Source organism: Macaca mulatta, chromosome 17 (genome assembly GCF_049350105.2).
Source record: "Macaca mulatta isolate MMU2019108-1 chromosome 17, T2T-MMU8v2.0, whole genome shotgun sequence".
Classification (NCBI taxonomy): domain Eukaryota; kingdom Metazoa; phylum Chordata; class Mammalia; order Primates; family Cercopithecidae; genus Macaca; species Macaca mulatta.
This window is the reverse complement of record NC_133422.1, coordinates 12,044,312-12,068,625: the sequence shown is the minus strand read 5'-3', so window position 1 is coordinate 12,068,625 and position 24,314 is coordinate 12,044,312. Positions and strand designations below refer to the sequence as shown.

Genomic DNA, 24,314 nt, shown 5'->3' with positions numbered 1-24,314 from the left:
GCCACATAGATACCTCTGGAATTTAAAATGTTTCAGGGATGCATTTGTGCATCTGTACCCTATAGTGTGGTCTTTACACAGCTTATGTATACTATGAGGGAAAAATAATAATTCCAATGCCAGTGATCGACTAAACTTGGAGCTGTAACCTCTACACTTTGCCTATTTTATTCCAAGAATGAGTTTGCTCCCAGGTAGTGAGTGGATGGGATTCTGTGAAAGGAAAGGAACAGCCTTCGCTCAACAGAATTTCATGGCCAGCAGTCACCAGTGAAAGTGAGTTAAATATGTGGTTTAAACTAAATGCTTCACTGTTCAGTTTTCAAATGGGGTAGGGGCCTTTCTTTTACCAAGGACTACAAAGAAGGCAGCTCAGAATTGAGAGCTTCTAAGGTGACTTAAAACTGTTTCCCCCAATCAGTTTAAGGAGAGAAATCACAAGAATTTAGGTTTTAGGAAGAATGTTCTATTGATATTATTAACAGACTTTTGATCCTAAATCTTAAAAGTTACTAAAATTCACGCTAAGACTATGCTGAATGGTTTCCTTTCTCTTTCTAGCCCTTCCCTGCTCTTTAGGGGAGAACCAATTCTGCCTAGATTATTTGATCTCTCAATACTGGTACCCAGCCTAAGATTAAAGAAGCAGCTACACTGACTAATTAACTCGAACTGGATATTTGGTTGTTTTAGTAAAATATTGTATTTTGTGGTCTTTAAACTTCTCTTTAGGGGAACCTTTAAAAATCTGGTATAAAAGATAACTGCCAGAGACTTGCAAATAAATAAAAAAATATTGTTTAAAAACAATATTACCTTCACAATTTAGGGTGAAACCTAGCTATGAAAAGTCTGACTTTCCTGTGCCAAATCATGGTAGTTATTACACAAAATATTCCACTGACAGTATGAGAATTCATAGCAATATAGGTTTCTACTTTGGGGCAAAAGCAGCCCAGAATGCTACTAATAAACTGCCATGTCTTAATCTACCAAATAAAATAAATTAAAATGAGAAAGGGAAAACATGCTAAGAGATATAACAGTAATGGTAAAAAATAAGGGTTGTTATGGGTCCATGCCTAAATGGACAAAGAGTATGAAAGAAAGTTAACTTACTGCAAGAGATTCCATTTGCTACACAGCAAGCATGGCACAGGAAACAAAGGAAAGGAAAGAAAGTACAGGGTCAGTGTCTGCATGCAATAGAAAGCACGGCCCTTTTCCAAGAGCAGAACCGTCAGCAGTATTAGCATTGCTCACCCAAACTTGATAAATCTTGCAAATGTTGTACCCATTCAACATGCATAGCGTTCCAGTTAAAAACAAGCTCTAATGGGAAACATATCACTGAAAAAACATAATGTTTTTTAGGTTCTCTGATTAATCAGTTTAGATTTTGTCAGTCAGTTTTAGAGACCAAAAATCAAAACTTGTATTGCTTGAAGATTTTAGTGTATAAGTGTGCATAATATGTGAACACAGTAAAACTGAGAGGAAGCCAGCTTAGTTATCTGAAGAATTATAGCCCCAAACAAATTAGACTATTGCTTTGTATTAAGGCAGAGTCTTTATTATGTTCAGTTTCATATCTATTAAACTATGACCTTCCAATTAACATTGAATATAGTGAACAATCTACATGGTATTTTCTTTAGTTGGATTGCCTTGCACATTGAGAATATTTTATAGGACTACTATAATTTTTAATTTCAAAGGACTAAACATTGTATACCCTCAAACAAGTGTGAAATATGACAGGTAATTTTCTTGCATTTTACTTTTTATAACAATTTTTTCTCCCATAGACAATTTCTTTTTTCTTTTTTTTTTGAGATAGAGTCTCACTCTGTCGCCCAGGCTGGAGTGCAGTGGCACCATCTTGGCTCACTGCAACCTCCGCTCCCGGGTTCAAGCGATTCTCCTGCCTCAGCCTTCTGAGTAGTTGGGATTACAGGTGCATGCCACCACACCTGGCTAATTTTTGATTTTTTTTTTTTTTTTTAGTAGAGATGGGGTTTCACCATGTTGGTCAGGCTGGTCTCGAACTCCTGACCCAGTGATCTGCCCGCCTTGGCCTCCCAAAGTTCTGGGATTACAAGTGTGAGCCACCATGCCTGGACTCAATAGACAATTTCTATAAGTAATCTACAACTAATAGTTAGTGTAAAATAATGTAAAATTGTAACTGGGCCATGTTCAACACCAGCTACAATTTTTTTTTTTTTTTTTGGATGAAGTCTTGCTCTGTTGCCCCAGGCTGGAGTGCAGTGGCACAATCTTGGCTCACTGCAAGCTTCACCTCCTGGATTCACACCATTCTCTTGCCTCAGCCTCCCAATGTAGCTGGGACTACAGGTGCCCGCCACCACACCCAGCTAATTTTTTTGTATTTTTAGTAGAGATGGGGTTTCACCTTGTTAGCCAGTATAGTCTTGATCTCCTGACTTTGTAATCCGGCTGCCTCGGCCTCCCAAAGTGCTGGGATTACAGGCGTGACCCACTGCGCCCGGCCAGCAACTACCATTTTTTGATGTCGCTATATCATAGAATTGGTTCATGGAAAGTTTGGGTATGTGGAAAGAGATAAGTAAAACTTGACAGAATGTATTTTTTTAAAATTAATGACCATTCCTAATTATGCATCAACATATCTGGTTCTGAATTTTCAAAACATTTAAGGACCTAAGAGTTTCTAATCCAATAAAACCCCCTTATTTTAAAGCTCTTTAAAAAGTCTCTGGGTTATCATCGTTTTAATGTATTGTACTTGAAAATAAGGTACAGTAAATAAGAACAAATGAAACTATCAACTTATTATTTATTAGTATCTACAAATGTAATTAAAGGACTGCTGCCAACAAACCCTACTCTATCCTCCAAGGGTCTGTTCTTCCCTTACTTATCACTTGCTTGTCATGTGGGGCTGGCACACTGATGCATATTATGTTTACTAAGTAGTGTTTTGGACCCTGGCCATAAATTTCTTTCAAAGTTTGGAAGACAAACACCTGTAAGCCTCTGATGTGGAGACTACACAGCTTCAGGTATTTACTATTCTCAAGAAAACTTTACATCTAGAAGTTTCTAAAATCAAACTTTCTGTTCTGAAATACAATGTCATATAAGATCGTCACACAGGGAGAGTCTTGTCTATACAGACGCAGAATTTCCAGTGCGAAGACTTTTTGGACAACATCAAATATGACTGAAATCTTTAGTATGCAGTTTAGGAAGTAAACATTTGCTACCACGGGATTTACCTTTCAGAAGTGTGAAATGAAGCAAGTGCTGAGTAAATTACAAGGCCTTGTGTGAAGAAAACGGCTTTTTATTGCTTTCCAAAACAAGGTTATAACCCAAAGAGGTCATCAAATCAGTTCAAGGAAAATCTTTTCTGTTCAATAAAGGCAGAGGAAACTTTCGACTCCAGCTTGGTGCTAAGGAATTTCATTGTCAATGAATTCCTCCCACTCAGCTCTCAGGGCACAAAATAGTGTTTTTCTTGGGAGATGGCCAACTGTGATGAATGCCAGTCCTCAGGATTCTTCCTAAGCATTCCTTTTTAGGTAGGCTAGTTCAGGCTTCCTTGATATTTATTATCTCAGAATCTTTCTGTAGGCCACAGGATGGGACCTAGTTCGCATTTAGAGTTCCAAAAAGATAGTGGAAAAAGCCTTTCTGGGGGGCCATTTTATGGAAAGTATTAACATTCCCCTTGTCCCACCATTCCGTGCTAATGTATCCACATTCTAAAAATAATCCCTTGAGAAGTCTTTATAAACTTATCTGTGTTTTGGTGACTTGAGGTTCTTTTGAACACGTTGTGGGAATGTCCTTGCTTTATTTAGTCACAAGGATTTTCTTCAAGGCCCCTTCCTGCTCTCCTGGTATGGCTTGATTTATAAAATTGGATTTAGAGGTATGTTTTCTCAAAACGAGGAAAAAAAGATCATGGAGCCAAGATATTAAGAATTTATCATAAACAATCGAGGAATGCAGAGCTTTTAAAAGCCCAGAATAATTGAACTCCTGCTGATCGACGGTAGCATAGCCGTATCTGGGTTCTGTCTTCTGTTCTCAGCTGGATTCTATGCTTATGACATAACCAGTCAGTAAAAATCTAAGACATTTTTGATATGCTAGAAGATGAGCCACAGTGTACTAGAATAGCTATTATTTTCATCTCATTTAATCTCTGAAAGTCCTGCGTTTAAATTAATGAGATAAAATTTAAATAACCTAGCCTAATGATGAAATCCCCTAAAAGGTGGGAATAGTATGTACTCACTTGTTGCTAATAATGCTTGGGCCTGGCACATTGATGGCTACTGCATTAACTTTGTTAAGTAGTTTTTTGGACCTTGGTCATAAATATCCCTCAAAGCTTTGGAAGATAAATACAGCTATGATACAGATTACACATCCTGAGGTATTTACTTTTTTCAAGAAATCTGTAAGCTGTCTTCAGCAGACATTTCTTTAGCCAATATGAGAAGGAATATGGCTTATAGAGGAAAGACTGACTATATCTGAAGGATGATGTTTAACAGATGATAACTTAACTGGAGAAAAGTCTTGCCTTGTTCAACACTTAACTTGTTCCATTTGTATAAGAACAGAGGTCGTAGGCTTCTCATTCATAGATTACGTAGATAGAAAATACATAACCGAGAAGATAAGTGTCCAAAAAGACCCTCACAGAATGATGATTTGAATATAAGAAGATGAAATGTAGTAGGGCTAAATGTGAATTATTGTCCTTGAGTTCAGAGAGTCAAATGTTCAAGTAGTGCTCAGAAATACCTGTTGAATTATGAATGCATTAACTAAAATCGACAATACATGATGTCGAAACATCTCCAGCTTTTCTGGGCCACCTCTGCAGAACTGGATGATGAACTGTGTTAATTAACTATAAGGAGACTAAAGCCACTGCATGCAGAACCCAGAGCCGAGAGGTCTGCAGACTTTGTTCCCTGACCTGCATTTATGTTCACTTAAACCATCGACTAGTGGCCACTCCAGAATGAATTTTGCAAGAGATGGAGAGGTCAATGGAAACCAAAATCCTTAGTTGGAAATGCTGATTTTAAGTCATGAAGAGATTTATTTCTCCTTTTGATATGTGCAGGCTGAGAAAACACTACTAAAGCAGTGTCCGCAAATGAAAGTGATCTCATGACACAAGCAAATCACATCATGCCTTGATTTATGTCCTATTTAGTGTATGTTGCACCTTATTCTAGGAGAACTGATATTACTATCACCAAGAAGCCCAAATCATTGACTAATAATGGCTGTCTTTAAAAAAGAGCCTTCCCCGAAATATACTTCCCAAATATTGGAAATAATTTTCTTAGAAACATGGTTTGTTTTGTTGTTTTGAACACGCGCTGAGAATGTTCCTCCAATATATCCCTCAGAAAGTCAGTTCAGCAGACAGGTGCTTGTATATGCAGAGCTGCTTCTCGCATATGCAAAGAATAATACTCTTTCCTGTTTTATTTTTGGAAACTCAAGCCCTTTCTATCTAGCTTTATTCTTCATTTTGGAGACTTAGGTACAGAGAAATATTTTTCTGTTATAAGAAAAGCAACAGGCCAAGCATCATGATGACTGGTGCCTGGCTCCTGCCTTGAGCATTAGGAACTCACTGGGCAGGAGGGATGGTGGAGAGTCCATATGGGTCTATACTTAGTGCTGGCTCCTCGTTGCCACTGAGGAAGGCAGGCCCAGTGTTGTTAGATCTTCTTATTTAGAGACACTAGGAATTCTGTTTTGAGTGTGTGTGTATGTGTGAAAGTTTGTTTTGTTTTTTTTGTTTTTTTTTGAGATGGAGTCGTGCTCTGTCACCCAGGTTGGAGTGCAGTGGCGCAATCTCGGCTCCCCGCAACCTCCGCCTCTCAGGTTCAAGTGATTCTCCTGCCTCAGCCTCCCAAGTAGCTGGGATTACAGGCGCCCACCACTGCACCTGGCTCATTTTTGTATTTTCAGTAGAGATCATATTTCACCACGTTGGCCAGGAAGATCTCGAACTCATGACCTCGTGAACCAACCGCCTCATGCTCCCAAAGTGCTGGGATTACAGGTGTGAGCCACCGTGCCTGGCCGTATGTGTGGAAGTTTAAAATCTTTAAATGCAAGGTCAGTTAATAGTGTGCAAACTTAACACGTCTGTGAATTGGTTATAGTTCACAAGCCACCAGTGCATACGCTTTCTTCATTATTTTTATGTCTGCAACTTTATGTTAAGAATAGAAGAAAAATTGGAAAAATAAATATTCAGCACCCAACAAAGAGATATATTGTCTTCCACAAACAATTCTACAGCAATCCTCACTTAAATCACCTGTTAAGAATGACTAGGAATTTTCTACTGGCAAAGACCGGACCAGACTAGGTAGGGCTTGGGGGTTGAGAAGCTTTCATATGCATGTCTGTACACTGTCACCATCTCTGACAGACTGATATCTTTATTCAAGAATTTACTTTGCTAGGTTTAGTCGGGTAAGCACTAATCCTTTCATGAAGTGCACACTTCTCTGAAATAGAACAGATATGAGTAATAATTATCGGTATATACACATTGCTATTTATATCCAGACACAGATTCTGCAAGTTATAAGTTCACTTATCCACATTCTACATGTCCTCAGGCAAGGGTGTGCTCAGAGTAACTGGCAACATCAAATCATTCCAGAAGACAGAGAACCTGATTACACCGGAGTGTTGGAGAGAATGACTTAGAGGTAAGTTAAGCAGTGCTCTGAGGCTAGACGTTGGTTGGGTTTTGTTTTGGGTTGGAGGCCAAATGGTAGCTCTAGTCAGCAAAATTATATCTCCACATCTCTAGATATAAGATCTTGATATTTAAGTGGAAAGACACAATCATTTCTCCTCAAGGCCCACCTTTCGTGTGTAAGGACTTTTTTCCCTCAGTTTTCTCTCACAGCCCATTTCCGGCCTTGTTGAGTGTTACCTATGATGGGAGCCGAGGCTGCCTGATTTGTGTACTCTGCATGGTGCCTAGCCATGCCTCAAGGCTGGTGGAATTAGAAAGTGTGAGGTTTGAGCTGCATGCCCAGTGGGCAGACTACTTCCAGGGTCTACTAACGAATTAAAACAGAGACTGTAACCAACTATCCAGATGACTTAAACAAATCTCCCTGCCTTGCCTGACTTGCTAGGATTGCTAACCTCTTTTGTTAGGTGGCATATACTTTGCCTTCCAGATCAACCACAGACTCCAAAATTGTTACACATGTAGGCCTGGAAGCATCTTCCTTAGGACATCCGGTCACTGCTTGAGTTCTCTGGTCACCAGTGTGTCCAGGAGCCATTTGGAAATATTCTGAAACACTGAGCTAATACCGACAATGGGGCCAAAGCTTGGTTGGTTTTTGCAAAAACGTTGGAAGCACCAGACTCAGAATTTGCCCTTCCATTATTGCTTTCCTAGTAAATCCCACTCTCATTCCTCTTGGGTGTTTTATGCATCTTCCCTCCTTATTCATGCAGATTCCTAAAGCCATATTAGACACTTAGACATATGCTGGAAATTATTCTTGAGTGTTTTCCCATGTGTATGTTTTGCCTCCAAAATTAAGCTAGAGAAAGTGTGGACAAATGGAAAGAACATGGCCTTTAGACTTTGCCTGTCAGCTTCAGTTTTCTTAGCTGCAAAATGGAAAAACCCTGATTTCAAAGGATTGTTGTAAAGGATCCAATGAGATTACATGTGTACAGTACTCAAAAACATTAGTTTCTTCTTTCTACTTTTGTATTCTCAAGCCTTTATAGTAATGCTAACAGAGTTGTCACATCTAAACAAATGAATAAATAGATGAAGTCTATTTTTTGAGTCCTTGGGTTTAGTAAAAACACAACAAAAGAGAGGGAGAGGAAAAAGTACTACAAAATAGAAGCAACGAAAGAGGTGCATGAATAGGAAATGGGTAAAAAACAATAAGCAAAAATAAGATAGAGATATTTGTTTGAAGAAGGTGAAGAAGAACCAGGTAAAAAGGAGGGAGCAACTAAAACTCAGTAAAACAACTTAATAGAAATAAATCACAAGCACAACAGAAATACATATTTTAAAGTTGGAATGTTTGGGAAACAGGATAGGTTAACTGGAATTTCTGGTTATCCTTTAGGGTTAACCAGGAAGCTATAAACAAACAAACAAATACATAATAGATTTGGTTTCAACCCTTGTTCATAGAAATCTGCAAAGTATCAATGCACTTTCCTGTCTGAGGTTCTGTTATAGAGAATATAATAGAATTTGATGATTGAGGCCAAGTTTTCAGAAAACAAATTGTGTTTTACATACTACTATACAAACTAGACTATAAGCCAGATTAGATTTATGCTCAAAGTAAATCCTAACCTGGTAACTGTTCTCTGGCCTGAATTTGTCTTAACAGCAGATTATAGTGAAGGGAGGGCTGGGCTGGAATGACAAGCCATGAGTACTACCGGGTGGCCATAAAATCTGAAACCTAGATAATACTTTATTTTTAAAAATGTATTACTTCTGGGATATGCTAATGGCACAGGTTATTCAGTGAAAATCTAAGTCACAAATCATCTGAGACATGACGTCACAGATGCATATATAGGGATTGAGGGAAATGCCGGAGTTTATTGTGATTTTTGAACAGCATATTTCAATTCTGCTTTGCTTATGGGAGACATTATATAAGTCATTAAACACTTATTTTAAAAATGTATGCAAACTAGTTATTATTTGCCTATGTTGACAGACTTTATGTCTAAGCTACATTTCTGCCTGTCACTTCTCAGCCATGGAGCCTTGGATAAGTCAAGCTGTGGTGTCTTCAGCTATAGAATGGGCAAATGCTACCGCCCTGCTTCCCATCCAGAGAGATCAACTGACTTAAGGGGTGTGAAAGTGCTCTGTAAACCATAAAGTGAGATATAAATGTGCATCTTCAAGAAGGGCAGCAATGTGGAAATGCAACCTCTACTTCAATGCCCTCTTTAGATATTTTCCTTTTCAATCTCTGATCTCTTTATAGTTTTATAGTTTGCTTTTCAATCTCTGATCTCTTCACTAAAACTGATTTTATAGTCAGCTTTATAGTTTGCTTTTCAATCTCTGATCTCTTCACTAAAACTTATCAAGGGGCTTGCCTAGGGACTCAATCAATGCTGGCATGGACAGTGTTACTCTCAGGGCTGCAAACTTGCTCAATAACAAACACCAAATTGAAATGGAACCACTGGTGTTTGGTTGAAAATGTTCACTCCAAACCTCTGATCAGAAACCAGACTTTACTGGATTCTTTTTACGTAATGAAGTACTGTTTCTAACACAGGAAGATGTTTTCAGATCATCCAGAGGGTGTGCCACGTAAAACACTTTTCCAGTAGTAATGACATAATTCCGAGGTAACACCTTCTCTCCCTAGATGGGGCAGCAGCCTCCTAAGTTCCCTTAACCACTCTTGCCACTTTGAGCTATTTCCATAGTAGACAGAGTGGGAGAGCCTTGATCTAATCATCCCCACTGTTAACCCTTTTCAGTTGCTTATTATTGCTGTTAAACACCAAAGCCCTGCATGGGCTGGCTTCTGCCAAGTTCTCCAGACTCTTCTCAGCCGTTTCTCCACGGGGCTTTCGGTGCTGTCAGTCACATGGGCTCTCCTTGGTTCTTGGAAAGGCCTGGTTTCCCTGCCTCCGGGCCTTTACACAGACTACAGGCCCACTTCTCTCCATCTCATATTTTAGATCTCTGCCAAGATGTTACTTTCATGGAGAACCCTTCCCAGAACTGCCCTCCCCATCGGATCAGGCAGCCTTGCTCTGTGATCTCTCAGCTTCCTCTTCTTTCCTGTCCTTGATGGTCCTTGTTGCAGTTAATAGCTGTATGACTGTTTCACTGATGTCTGTCTCGCTGACAAGATCAGAAGCTCCACAAGGGCAGAGGCCTTGTCAGTTGCTCATGATTGCCATACAGGAGGCACTCAATACGTGACTGCAGAAAGAATGATTTTCATCCATTCCTACTCTGTCCTTTCATTTCCTTTATAGTATGGCACACTGGTCTGAGGTGTGTAGCAATTCTAAACGAGAAAATCTGTTTTACAGTGACTGCTGAAAGGTCTAGAGAAACTTCCTTCATTAAAGAAACTAAGTGGTTCAGTGAAGAATTAATGAAATTTGGCTTTATAATCTGAATTAAGAATAAATTTATTAGGAAATTATTAGTATAGTTAGACAGTATCCAGCAAAAAAAGGTTATTTTATACCTCTACTTTTCCAAAACGAAGAAAACGCCCCAAAATCCCATCAACACACAGTCATGCTGGAATGTCATTCTGTCTTACTCTGTTGGTTTCATGTAAATGTTTGGGGTGATTCATTCTGCCTCTTCTTTTCTCAAGTTCCAGGCTTCTTGGGTAGACCAAAACTAAAACACAATGTCAGAGCACACAAGAGACCCATTCTAACAGGCTTTTATTACCTTTTCTTCGGAGTCCCCTGGCTGACAGGTAATTACTCCATCTCTTGATCCTCCTGCAAATGTTGCCTTGCAATTTGCAAGCCACTGTTATCAGAAAGAGAGGGGCAGACATAGGTGAATTCAGCAATGTTCTGAGAACATTTTTAGTATCAATTCTGTTAGGAAAAATTCATTAAAGTTCTAATGACAGTAAAATGAAATTGTGCTGTAATGACTTTTTGAAAAGGGTCGTATTTGGGGGTTAAAGATGAACTGTTGGAAATTAAAAGTATCTGTTTATATGGGTTCAGTGATGGTCATCTAAAAATACAATTTCAATATTATACTGTGTTGCCCTAGGGAATGGTTTCACCACACTGTTCCTAATTTATGTATAAATGAATATATTATGGCTAGAAATCTTCCATATGATTGGGGTTAGAAGACAGGACCAATACTTCCTCACAGGCTGGGTGATTCTGGTCAACATGACCTGACTTGGACACATCTACTTCTGTTATGCTGCGGTGGCTGCATGTGCTATGGGGCAGATCTCCTTCACTATAAGGAAGGCTATTATGGTAATAGCTCAGCTACTGAGAGATCCTGCCAGTCTTAAGCATCTGGGATAGTAACTAACACAGGTGTGAAAGGGAACCTTTGAGCAGAAAACAATGAGCATTGAGGAACTGAAGTTCACACTTGACATTAAAGGCTAGATTAGTTCACCAACCAGAATAAAAAGATTACTTTTACCGGGTGATGACTGAGAACCTGAAAACAGTGGCAGGTAAAAGGCCACAGAAATAGAAGACAAAGATAATTGTTACGGTGGAAAGTTAGAACTCTTGCCCTTGGGCAGGTCAAGATAACATCAATAACAGCAATAGCAATAAACTCCAAACCAGTAACTTTACAATGAACATCTTCTTTCTATGTGGCATTGTGCTGGTCAGTTTACAGATATTATTTCTATTTTCAAGGCAGTATCATCATGTGGTTAAGAGCACAGGCCTTTGAATCCCACAGCTCTGGGTTTCAATCCCACCCAGTTCCTAGCTAGCTAACGAGGGTAACAATAGCAACTCTCAGAGTAGTTGTGAGCATTAAACCATATAATTTAAGAGATTTAACTCTTAGCAGGTTGTTGGACACATAGAAAGGACTCAGGAAATGATAGCTGCCATGACTATTATAATTGTTTTATCTTTACAACAATCCTGCAAATTAGTTATTATTACCAAGGGCTTACAGATGATGCATCTGAGATGAGAGATGGCAAGTCACTTATCCAAGGTGACTAACCCTTAAATAACTGAGCTGTGATTTAGACTCAAGTCAATCTGACTTCAAAACCCATGCTTTTTCTATAGTGCCTGGCATATTATAGGAAGTGCTCAATACACACTACATACAATTATTATTGAACCACTGAGTTTTCTGGGCCTCCAACTGTGCATCTCTCAGAAAACAGGTGGCCGGCATGGATGGTTTCTAGATCACTTCTGTCTCTAACATTTTACAATCTAGATCTATGAAGAAAGAAAAAAGTAAAGAGCAAGAGCTGAGGCCAAGAGAAACCCTGGGGACTGGCTCTAAGAGTGGCTACGAGAACAGACAGGAGATCCACCACAGCTAGTTTTGGGTAAGGCTAACACTGGAAGGAAGTAATCACCAATTTCAAATCTCTGGGATAAGTTATAACATTGGTAAGTAACATATCAAGCAGATACCCATTTTTTTCCCCCCAATTTCTTGGTAGGGCTAAAAGTGAATGCTGAAAAATTTCTCTTTTGTAGATACCATTTTTAAAACAATTAATATTGTATACAGTCCTACCACCATTAAATTGGAATTGTAATCCTTAACAAGGGAAAAGATGAAGTCTGCCTTCTACTCCCTAAAGAGCATGTCTTAGGTTAATCACAACATCTCCCAATAACTCAGAGTGGTTGGGTTCATTTGGTTTTAACTGACTGCACATGCATAGAAACAAACGCTTACTGAGAGTGTGGCCTCTTTCCTGTTGTTGTAGGTATCCAAATATTCTTGCAGTTCTAACACACTGAACTTGAGCTTGTCCAGAAGTCCACATGAAAGGAGCTAAAGACAGGAAAATAACTGGTATTAAAACAACTAGAGAGGTATCAACACAAAGGCACAGCTACACAGAAAACAGAAGTATATTTAGAAGTGATGTAAAAGGGCTACAAGTGCCATCCATTTTAATAAGCTGTGAAATTTGGAATTTTGCTCAACTATCAGCTGCAATTGCAATTGAATCCCAGCTTGATAATACACGCCTCCTAAGAAAATAGCCACTCTTTCCCATATTAGCATAGGCAGGTAAGACATAACAAGTATTCCATAGAGGCCCACACTAAGATATGGTTTCCATTTTATACATGACTTCTACTGTCATCACCCAATAATACTCCAAGCAGTGTGAAGACAAACCTCCAAAAAGACTTTCAAAATGATTTTGTATTTAATCTATACCTTAAGTCTTTTATGACAGAATGACTTTTCATATTGTATTCTTTGCTACAAGACAGCTACTGATCAAACAGGTTCTTGGAAGGACTTGATTCTTAAGAGACTTTTAAAATCTAAGCACATCCTCACTGGTTCTAAACCTCAGTAATTACTGAGCATGTGATGATTCTGTCATATCATGGGGGATAGAAAAAAAAGGTATCACACAACTCCCACCCACCAGGAGCTCGTCAGTCTCGCATGGTTAGAGTTCCATGCATAAAGCCATGATTTGCCATCAGCCAGAGACTGTTTTGATTATCCTTTAAACTCATCATTCGCAGTTTGAGCTGGGCAAATCTAGAGGGCAATAACTCTCTGTTAGAGACTTGGGGGTGGGGAAACTGATTGACATGTTGCCTCTGAAGACCCATCTGACTAGGCAACCTGGCATCATGGGCACTGCCTAGGTCAGCTCCAGGAGGTTATCTGACCATATCTGCACAGCTGTCAAAGTCAGAGTCATCAGAGAGCGGTTGCCAAGGATGCAGAGGGAGCAGAGGTGGAGTTTTCTCCTTATTCTGTGAAATCGCTCTGCGTTGGCCTGGACTGGCCATGTGCAGTAATTATACTGCAGACCTTTGGGAGTCATATCACAATACAGCGCTGCTCACAACACTGAAGGTGTCTTTAAAACAAACCACAGCACAAACATGCTACCCTGAAGTTCTGCACAGTAGGTTGCATAGGCCCTCCCCTGTCAGAGCAGGACTGGGATACTCACAGTCTCGGCATCCACAAAAAGTGTAGGGCACTCAGAGCAGGAAGTGAGCATCTGGGAAGAGCTGACAAATTTGGATCCGATTCCCCGGAGGTTATCTCCAAGGTAACTGGCTGCATCACAGGTTAGGAAGCAGAACCTTTTCTGAATATTCTGCAAGGCAAAATAGTGACCATTTGTAAAGGTCAAGTTCAACTTATATATGATAATAAACATTTGGGGGGGCAGCTTCTGTTTTTATATTTCAGTTACATTAACTGATTTTTTTTTGAGATGGAGTCTTGCTCTGTCACCCAGGCTGGAGTGCAGTGGCACAATCTCGGCTCACTGCAAGCTCTGTCTCCTGGGTTCATGCCATTCTTCTGCCTCACCCTCCTGACCAGCTGGTACTACAGGCGCCCGCTACCACGCCCGGCTAATTTTTTGTATTTTTAGTAGAGACGGGGTTTCATCGTGTTAGCCAGGATGGTCTCAATCTCCTGACCTCGTGATCGGCCTGCTTCGGCCTCCCAAAGTACTGGGATTACAGGCGTGAGCCACTGTGCCCGGCCCTGATTTTTTTACTTGACATAAAAATTGTATATGTTTACTGTGTACAACATGTTTTAAAATATGTACATGCTGTGAAATGGCTAAATTGGGCTAATTAACATGCACTGCCTGACTTTTTTTTGGTGGTGAGAATACTTAAAATCGACTCTCAGCAATTTTCAAGAATATAATGCATAATTATTAATGGGAAAAATCCCTATTTTTATTTATTATTTTTTATTTTTATTATTATTTTTTAATTTATTTTTTATTACACTTTAAGCTTTAATAATGTGCACAACGTGTAGGTTTGTTACATATGTATACATGTGCCATGTTGGTGTGCTGCACCCATTAACTCATCATTTACACTAGGTATATCTCCTAATGCTATCCCTCCCCCTCCCCCAACCCCACAACAGGCCCCAGTGTGTGATGTTCCCCTTCGTGTCCAAGTGTTCTCATTGTTCAATTCCCACCTATGAGTGAGAACATGCGGTGTTTGAAAACCCCTACTTTGAAATCTTTATAAACATATTACACGAGAATGGGTCCGTAGGGTAATGGGGGAGGGGAGCAGAATGAATGTTTACGTTAAATCAACTAAGTAATCATTCAGTGTGAACGTTTCTTCCTGAAACGTCATTTCCCAATGCGTGGATGCTTGTGCAGGTTGAGTATCCCTTATCTGAAATGCTTGGGACCAGAAGGGTTTCGGGTTTTGGACTTTTTCAGACATGAAATATTTGCAGATACATAACCACTTGAGTTGTTCCAATGAGCATTTCCTTCGAGTGTCACATTGGCACTCAAAAAGTTTCAGATTTTAGAGCATTTTGGATTTTTGGATTTGGGATGCTCAGCCTGTATCATCTTTTTGATCAACACTGCTTTTCTTTTTGCTTGTGGTTAGTGCCAATCAGAGTCTGAGTCTTCCTTGCATGTTTGTCAGACTGGTGAAAGGAGATTACTTCAGTGTGGACAAGATGAAAAGGGTCAAGAGGCGTAACTCTTTTCTGCTTCCCGAGATCAGAGCTCCTTGAGACAGAGCATGGAAACTGTGCATTTGAGCCTCTGAAGAGTAAAGTAGTAAATGCTGAATGGGACCTCTCTTCCTCTGTGGGCACGTCTGGTCAGGTGTCTCAACTGAGCCTACTTCTGTCCTAGAGCTTAATATACATCACTCATTAATTCTTATCGCCGGATGAACAAACTGAGGTTAAGAGTGGTTAAGTGACTCGCTTAAGGTCATGCAACTAGTAAGTGAATGAGTAAGGATGGGTCTGACTCCAAAGCTGACAATCCTTCCATAATCTAGATTGCTTCCTAAGGTTACTGCTCCTCCTACACTACCTGAGGGGAAAAACAAAAAACATAATTAAGAAGAATCTGATTCACTGTGCCTGTGTCAGTGTCAAAATAAGAACACTTTTTTGGGAAGCTGAGGCAGGAGGATCACAAGGTCAAGAGTTCAAAACCTGCCTGGCCAACACAGTGAAACCCCGTCCCTACTAAAAAAAAAATACAAAAAAATTAGCTGGGCATGGTGGTGTGCGCCTGTAATCCCAGCTACTTGGTAAGCTGAGGCAGAAGAATTGCTTGAACCCGGGGGGTGGAGGTTGCAGTGAGCCGAGATCGCACCACTGCACTCCGGGCTGAGCAACAGAGAAAGACTCCATCTCAAAAAAAAAAAAAAAGAAAAAAAAAAAACCAACAAAAGCAAACAAACAAAAAACACTTTTACCCCCCTGAACTTCTAGCAAACAGTGTTTTTTGTTTGGTTTTTGAGACAGGGTCTTGCTCTGTCACTCAGGCTGGAGCACAGTGGCACAAACATGGCTCACTGCAGCCTTAAACTCCTGGGCTCAAGCAATCAGCTCACCTCAGCCTCTCAGGTAGCTGGCACCATAGGTGTGTGCTACCATACCCAGCTAACTTTTAAAACTTTTTTTTTGTAGAGATGGGGTCTTGCTATGTTGCCCAGGCTGGTCTCCAACTCCTGGGGTCAAGCAATCCTCCTGCCTCAGCCTCTCAAAGTGCTAGGATTACAGGCAGGAGCCGCCGCACCCAGCCTATACAATGTCGTTAACAAAAGAACAAACTATTCAACAACAGCAAAAAAAGAATTCCAGTCCTTACGCATTGGCTTTCCCCAATGATATCACTACTTTTTGGGTTGTCAAACCTAATCCATGAAAAACACTATCTATCCTGTTAAGGAGAAATTAGCATGTCCCCTAAACAATAGCAGGCTTTTGGTTCTTTATAAGTTATATTAGAAAAATGCCAACCATATTGCATATTATTTATTTTTTAATTTATTTGATATATCTGAGAATCTTGGTAGAATGTATCACATACTCCTATCTCTGTGGTAAGTTGGTTTTATGTCAATTAAATAAAAGACCCAAAACTAACAATGTTAGAGCTGAAAGAAACCGAAATTCCATGTCTACCATTGCATAGCTGGTTGAGTGGCAGAGCTGGGATTAGGATTCAGGTCCCCAAGTAGTGTGGAGTTCTTTCCTTGTTACCTAAGGATAAGGTAAGATCCTGGCTTATTTTTTCTTATACAGCGAAGACTAGATCTGTCAGGGAACTTCAGAGCCACATATAAAGTCAGTGATATTTAGGGGATATAAATTCAGTTTTGTTTTCTTGTGAATTCCATCACACATTATATAATTTGGTGACATTATGTGACACATGATGATGATATTCTCACGAGCAACAAGAAGAAAATATGACTGAGACACTTGGAAAAATGTCCACACTGGACCGACAGGAACTACTTCCTTGTTTTTAAAACCAAATTATTTTCACAATTACCTCCTCCCTACCTCTTCCAAAATCCAACTAAACACGGAAACATTGTATTCACATTTACAGGGAAATGTTGGGAAACAGTAAACAGACATTGTAAGGAAATGACAAATGATTCATAACAGGCAGAAAGCAGGTCTAATGTATTTCATTTCCAGCATATTTTAGTAATGCCTATTTTGCTTCAAGTATTACTTTCATATAGCATCTGATCAGGGTTGAGAAAGTTCTTAAGTATAAATGTAATATTAAAAAGCAAAACAGGAGGTATGCATTTTAAAAAATTATTATATTATTATTACTGCAGATAAGCTCCATAGGGTGATTGATTCAATACACTGATGAAAAAGAAATTCAAATCCAAATGAGTCCCCCCAGGGCCCATGCCTGTCCCCACCTTCCAGCTCATTTGCATTTTAATTTTTAGTACTTTCTTCTCCCTCTCTCCACAACTGCGTTGCTCTCTGGACAGTGGATGCTGTGAAACCTGAACCCACTGCCTTGCTGCTGGAGTGGCCAAAGATCCTAGAGAGTTAACCGTTACCAGACAACAAATGGCACATCAGCCCCTCTCAGGGGAAGGGGTCATCTTCTGCGAGGACACTGGATGGGACATCTGAGGCCTTTCAGTCCTATAGCCAGTTTGATCACTTGGGAGTTAGCTTTGTTCTCTTTAGTCTCTCTCCTGCAATCTGAGTATTCTCTCAGAAGTGGCTGGAGAGTCCCCAGTGGAGGTGGCTCACGGCGTGCCAGGGCTGTGGAACTCTCTGTAGGGGGCAGTCAGTCACCTCTGGGCTCTCACCAGAAGATCCAGACTCTGTGGTGGGGCCAGGGCCACAAAGGACATGCCAATGACCATGAGGAAGAGCAGCCAAATGGGAGCAGCCAGGCTGTACTGACGGCCTGCTAGATGCACGGCTTGAGCTGTTTCTCCATGTGAGCTGTCATAAGTAGTCTTTGAAAGATAAAACTCATAGACACTGTTTTCACTTCCATTGTACTATGGAGGACACTGAGGCTTGGAGAACGTAAGGACTGTCTGCAGGCCTAGAAGGCTAGTAAGTGGCCAGAACTGGAATTTGAACCTAGGTAGGTTTAACTTCAAAGGCTAGTCTGACTTCACTGTACTCTTTTTCCACCAAGAAATCACCATCCCATACAACTCTTTTCTCTTTATGCCTCACCAGCATCTCAACTGGTGGGCTGCCAGGTGCCAGGCAGGTAGAGGGTGTAGACAGGGCCTCCCTTCTGCCTTCCTTATGCTACCTGCATACTTGGGTAGGTGGGAGAGGAAGTCAGGCTGAATGGTGGCTGCAGCTGTGGGCCATGGCTGACCTGTCAGTCTTGGTAATGAACCTGCTGGTCTACTGACATGAAGTTAGAAGCTGTGTGTTGAAGGTTTCCATTTATTCTTCCTACATTTACTGAGCACCTAGTGTATGTTAGAAACTGTCAGAAATCAAGGTGAGCAAGGCACTGTTTACCTGCCCTCTTCATGGCAGACAGACACCTAAACAAGTTATTACCATATAGAGTCACAAGTGTAACGGATGCAAGCACAAAATCCCGAGATGCCAGGGGCAGGGAGAAAGAAGTAAGGGAAGGCTTTACTCACTGAAGTGACACCCAATCAGGGCTTTGAATGTAACTGGGAGTGCAGCCCAGGGACAAGGGAAGATGACCGTTCTAGGCAGAGAGAAAGTATTGTGCAGGACTGTCAAATTAAGCATGAATAATCTAATAACTCCAATAAAAATGACCCATAACAGCCAAACTTAAATATATATTATTAATCATTCTTTAAAAACAGCTTTTAGAGGCTGGGCATGGTGGCTCACGCCTGTAATCCCAGAACTTTGGGAAGCCAAGGCAGGTGGATCACCTGAAGTCAGGAGTTCAAGACCAGCCTGACCAACATGGTGAAACCTCGTCTTTACTAAAAATACAAAATTAGCCGGGCGTGGAGATGCATGCCTATAATTCCAGCTACTCAGGAGGCTGAGGCAGGAGAATCGCTTGAACCTGGGAGGTGGAGGTTGCAGTGAGCTGAGATCGTGCCATTGCACTCCAGCCTGGGCAACAAGAGTGAAACTCCATCTCAAAAAAAAAAAAAAAAAAAAAAGCTTTTAGAAAAATATAATAAGTTGCTTTGCCTCTCAATCCTTAACATTAAATTCACCTCAAATAGTAGCTTTCTGGTAGTTTGCTTTAAATTTTCAATCTGGCTTAATGTTCAAAGTATTTCTAGAATTCTTATCTTTTAGCAGCCACCTGTTTTCTGTCTTAAATCTAACATCTCCTCCAGCCCCAGGTTAATCTCAGACATGACATTAATGTGCCCATTCAAGTTTCTACTAGGTTTTCACTTAGAGTAAATTGAAGAAGTTGAAAGAGCACTACAAGTAAGACTCCAAGTTAACTAGTCCAAGTAGCTATCTGCACTACTGGTATATAATTCTTCAAAAATGGATTATAAGAAGGGCCTCCAGGCTCAAAAACAGAGTTCACTTTTATGTTAGCTAAAAATATGTCTTCCTGAATTTGAAATTATTCAAAATAGATTATTTCAGTTTTGCCTAACCTTCTGCTCACTAGAATAACAGATTAATAAGTAATTTTTTTTTTTTTTTTTTTTAAATGGAGACAGAGTCTTACTTTGTTGCCCAGGCTGGAATGCAGTGGTGTGATCTCGGCTCACTGCAACCTCTGCCTCCCAGGTTCAAGTGATTCTCCTGCTTCAGCCTCCCGAGTAGCTGGGATTATAGGCATATGCCACCATGCCTGGCTAATTTTGTATTTTTAGTTGAGACAGGGTTTCACCATGTTGGCCAGGCTGGTCTCGAATTCCTGACCTCAGGTGGTCCTCCCACCTCGGCCTCCCAAGTGTTGGAATTATAGGCGTGAGCCACTATGCCTGGCTGATTGGCCTGATTCTTAAGGGTTGCTAAGTAGGAGGCACCTTCCCATACCACAAAAAGAAATTACAATGTACAGCAACCTGCTGCAATGCCATTGACCTCAGAGCAGAACTGAGGTCAAGGGACACTGGCTACTGAAATGCTGAAATGATATTTTAAGGCAGATTTACCTATGGGGTCTCCTACTCCCCAAGACTTCTTAACAACCCATTTCAGAGGGACATAATTTCAGTTTTGCACTTTTGATACATCATTCCTTATTTTCCTGCCTTTCCCTTCGGCCATGGGTCTTCCTGAAGGTGATTTGAGGGCCCCTTCTCTCAGTCCAACTAAATTATTATCCCTCTCCCATGATATACTCATGATATACAGAACTCAACAGTTACACAAGTTTAACTAGATTCTAATTGTTCTGTCTGGTCATTCATCCAAAATTCAAGTCTATTCAAAGTTGGAACTAGATAGTTCCTTTCCATTTTTTCCCCTTGTATTATCCATGGGAGTTCTGTCTAATGAGTTATGAAAGAATATGCTTAAGAAAATGCTGAAAGAAAAGCATTTTTTATTATAGAAAAACAGGAAATTGGTCAGGCACGGTGGCTCATGCCTGTAATCCCAGCTACTCGGGAGGCTGAGGCAGGAGAATTCCTTGAACCTGGGAGGCAGAGTGAGCTGAGATCATGTTACTGCACTCCAGCACGGGTGACAGAACAAGACTCTGTCTCCCCACCCCCCAAAAAAATAAAAAAAAATAAGGAAATAAAAAACACCCCAAATTTCATTATCCTGAGAAGACACAATGATATTCTGGTGTATAATTTTCATTATTTTCTAGGCATTTAAAAAAAAGGAATACTAATCTAGATACACACACACACACACACACACACACACATATATGTTTAAACTAGCTTTATCTTTAACTATAATATTGGTAACCATGTTTCTACACCAACAAATCTTCCCCTACAACCTCATCTTCGTAGCTTCCAGGCCTCATTATTCCCAGCACTGCCATTTTTACAGTCAGTATCTGCTTCAAGCTCAGACATAATTCTAGTTAACTGCAATGGCCTTCAAAGAGCTCTGGTGTTTCTTCACAGCAAGGCATGTTTCTTTTGCCGCCTCCTGCTCCTGCCAATTATTTGATGAAATTTGGAGGATAAAAGTTTACAGAAAGATGCCTAGAGGAGTTAATGGGAAGCAGTCATTGTAATTATGTTATGAGGTAACAAGCGAGATTTAAGGTGTCCACACATGAGACTGCCACAGAGAGCTGTGTGTGCAAGATGCTAGGGTGTCTGGCTGAGGGATTGGAAGTCGGGTTGAAATCCCACCTGCACTCTGCTGGCCAAGTGTGGTACTGCACCCCTCTGGAGGCAGGGACATTCATTACCGTTTGCACAAAGACACTATGGACAGTGGGGCTGTGGTTCATGCGGGAGAGGCAGTTGTTAGACTGGCCTGATTCTTAAGGGCTACCAAGTAGGGGGCATTTTCCCATTTCATAAAACGAAATCTGCAGTGCACAGCAACCTGCTACAACAGCAAGAATGACTTTTCATCTGTTCAAAAGCAACTCAAGGGAGTAAGCAAGTGTTCACAGCTATGGCTGGCATGCTAAGGAATTCATAGAGTGGGAAAATGAGAAAAGGAAAGGAAAGATAAAAATAATAAAAATGAAAGAGAGGTAAAGGGGGGTGGGATGGAGGATAGGCCTGGCAGAAGATTCTTTTAATGGTCCCAATGTTATGGCTGCTGAAGACTGGTGATGTCAGTAACACCAAGAAAGGCAGGAATGAAAGGTACTTCATGGCAGCCTAAATCACCAATACCATGTTGAGAAGGATGATGAGATTAAGGGTAAATAGAAGAAATTTTAAAGTCAGAGGAAATTTAGAGGTGTCTGGAAAAGAAAATACAGTAGTATAACCCCAGAACAAAAGAACAACCTCTCCTTAAATTTGAAGCTACCTGGCTCCCCTTAGAAACTAAGTCCTCTGCACTTTCAGTGAGCACACATACCTTAAACAAGGAGGAGAACACATGAAATGTATACACAGCACAGGAGCCGTCTGAGTCGCACATAAGCTGGTTGATGTGGCTGCGCCAGGCCTCCTCGGCATCGTCGCAGGCTGCGGGCTGAAAGGCGGCAAGGATGGCTGAGAAGAAGGGCGAGGGAGGGGGAGAGACTCCCCTGTCACCTTCTCCAAAGCTGGAAAAAATGAAAACGACTATGTCAAGAAGTGATATCCTTCTCATCCTATACCGGGTTTTATAAATTCTCACCCTGAGAGTCAGCAAAACGAGGTAGCTATTCTACCCCCTCTTCCTTTTGAAGTTGCTTTGGGGTCTTGGCTTTCACTCAGCAGTCACTGCGATTCTTTTTGGTGTGTTTGTTTGTTTTGAGTCTCGCTCTGTCGCCCAGGCTGGAGTGCAGTCGCGTGATCTCGGCTCACTGCAACTTCTGCCTCGCGGGTTCGAGCAATTCTCGTGCCCCAGTCACCAGAGTAGCTGGGACTACAGGCGTGTGCTACCATGACCAGCTAATTTTTGTATTTTTAGTAGAGACAGTGTTTCACCATATTGGCCAGCTGGTCTTGAACTCCTGGCCTCAAGTGATCCACCCAGCTCGGCCTCCCAAAGTGGTAGGATTACAGGTGTGAGCCACCGCGCCTGGCAAGAGATCACTGAGATTCTTTCATGATTCAAGGAAATAGAATTTGCACCTCTAGAATTTCTGTGATTCCTCCATTTCTGATTCCCTTTCTCTAGACTTGGTACCTCTTTTAGCCTTCAGCAGTGCCTCTCACTTTCACAGAGGCCATGCCCCAAAGTAAACCACAGTCCTATGCTTTGGCAGTTTCATTCTTCATTTTTCATTATGAAAAATTAGATAAATTTTGAATCTTCTAATTTTTCCTTTCTGGAGGGAGAGTATTAATAAATGCATACGCACAAATGCCTGGAAGACAAAGGTGGAGGGAGACAAGGAAACCAGAGATACGTAGGGAAAGAGAGACAGAGAGGCAGGAAGAAAGAAGAGATAATGAATCAAAAATGAAAGGTCAAATTCTTCTCTAGGTATTACCTTAACCTTTTCTTTTGATGGACAGACATTGCTTACTGTAACAGAAGGCCTTTGTCTAGCATATCAGAAGCTTTTACTTAGTTCTTATTTTCAACTTTCAGAAGAGTAATTTTAGGATCTCAACTTTCTTCTCCTGAAGTAGATCTGTAGCATTACTATTTGTGATTTATTCTAGATGCTGGATTAGTCTAACCTCTGACGTTTTTATCTATTTCTCTTCACATTTTTTTTTCTGTTTCTATATCTCACTAGTCTCAGAAATATCAGCCACCAGGCCAAAAGACACCCACTTAAAGAGTAGGTATTTACTGTATAAAGAGCCTCTTGTTCCAGTGTTTTAACTCCACATGGAAAGAGCTGATTTCCAAGGCTTGCCAAGTCTTGCTTATCTTCAAAGCTTCCAAGGTCTGGACCATGTTCCCAGGCTCTTCCTCTGTTTTTTATGTTGCTTTCTGGCCTTATGAATTCATATGTAAGTGTCCCTTCTTCATTCCACATGAGGCCCTATAATGGGACTGGATGACTCTAACTCAGCTGAGAGCCCGTCATGATACATGTCACTTTGAACTCCTTCATTAGGATGTCCCAGCAGTGCAAGGGTGACATTTAACTTGAGTGTGAATGCCACACAATGTACCATGCACATTCACACCACTCACATCAGCCAAGGGCTCCATTACCTCGCCAGGGTAAACTGGTCCAGGGCCCGATTGCCTTTTTCTTCCCCCTCAGTCATGTCCAGGCTAAAGCTGTCGCTGCATTCAAAAGCTGCTGGAAGTTCATTGATAGAACTAGAAAGATCATCCTCATGCACAGTGGTGTCCTCCTCCTCACGAACAGCTTCACCCTGGAAGAATAAAAAGACAAAAAATCCCCCAATGTGTAAGAATACATACAGGACAACCTGTTCAACTAAGGAACAAATAAGAGAGACCGAAATGCTGATGGTGATAGAAATGGGGACATTTGTTTTCTAGCTACAGTATAGTCTGTTTCTAGGCTGGACTTAGGAATTCTCTGAAGTACTGTTCATTCTTTATCTTCTTTTCAATCTCTTTCATAACAGTCCCCAAAGGGGCTCCCAGTAGATTTTCATACTTGGCCCATGCTTACAGGGTATGAACGCTCAACTTGGAAAAGACCATCAAGACCTCCAGTCCAACCTCCACATTTTGCAGATGAGGAAACAATGCTCCATGTGGGAAAGGGACTTGTCTAATA

General features: G+C 40.8%; 1 protein-coding gene across 4 annotated transcripts in view; it reads right to left on the bottom strand.

Annotated features, from left to right (window-relative positions):
• FRY (FRY microtubule binding protein) overlaps positions 1–24,314 on the bottom strand; it is a 267,764-nt gene that overhangs the window by 7,599 nt on the left and 235,851 nt on the right. For 2 of the 4 annotated variants that reach the window (XM_028837192.2, XM_077974167.1), the window contains 6 exons: positions 23,774–23,940; positions 22,028–22,217; positions 13,734–13,883; positions 12,479–12,577; positions 10,496–10,579; positions 1,120–1,137 (listed from right to left, as the gene is read on the bottom strand). In XM_028837192.2, the coding sequence (XP_028693025.1) occupies positions 1,120–1,137; positions 10,496–10,579; positions 12,479–12,577; positions 13,734–13,883; positions 22,028–22,217; positions 23,774–23,940 (708 nt within the window). The remainder of the gene's footprint in view (positions 1–1,119; positions 1,138–10,495; positions 10,580–12,478; positions 12,578–13,733; positions 13,884–22,027; positions 22,218–23,773; positions 23,941–24,314) is intronic. The other 2 variants (XM_028837194.2, XM_028837195.2) reach the window with 1 other exon arrangement.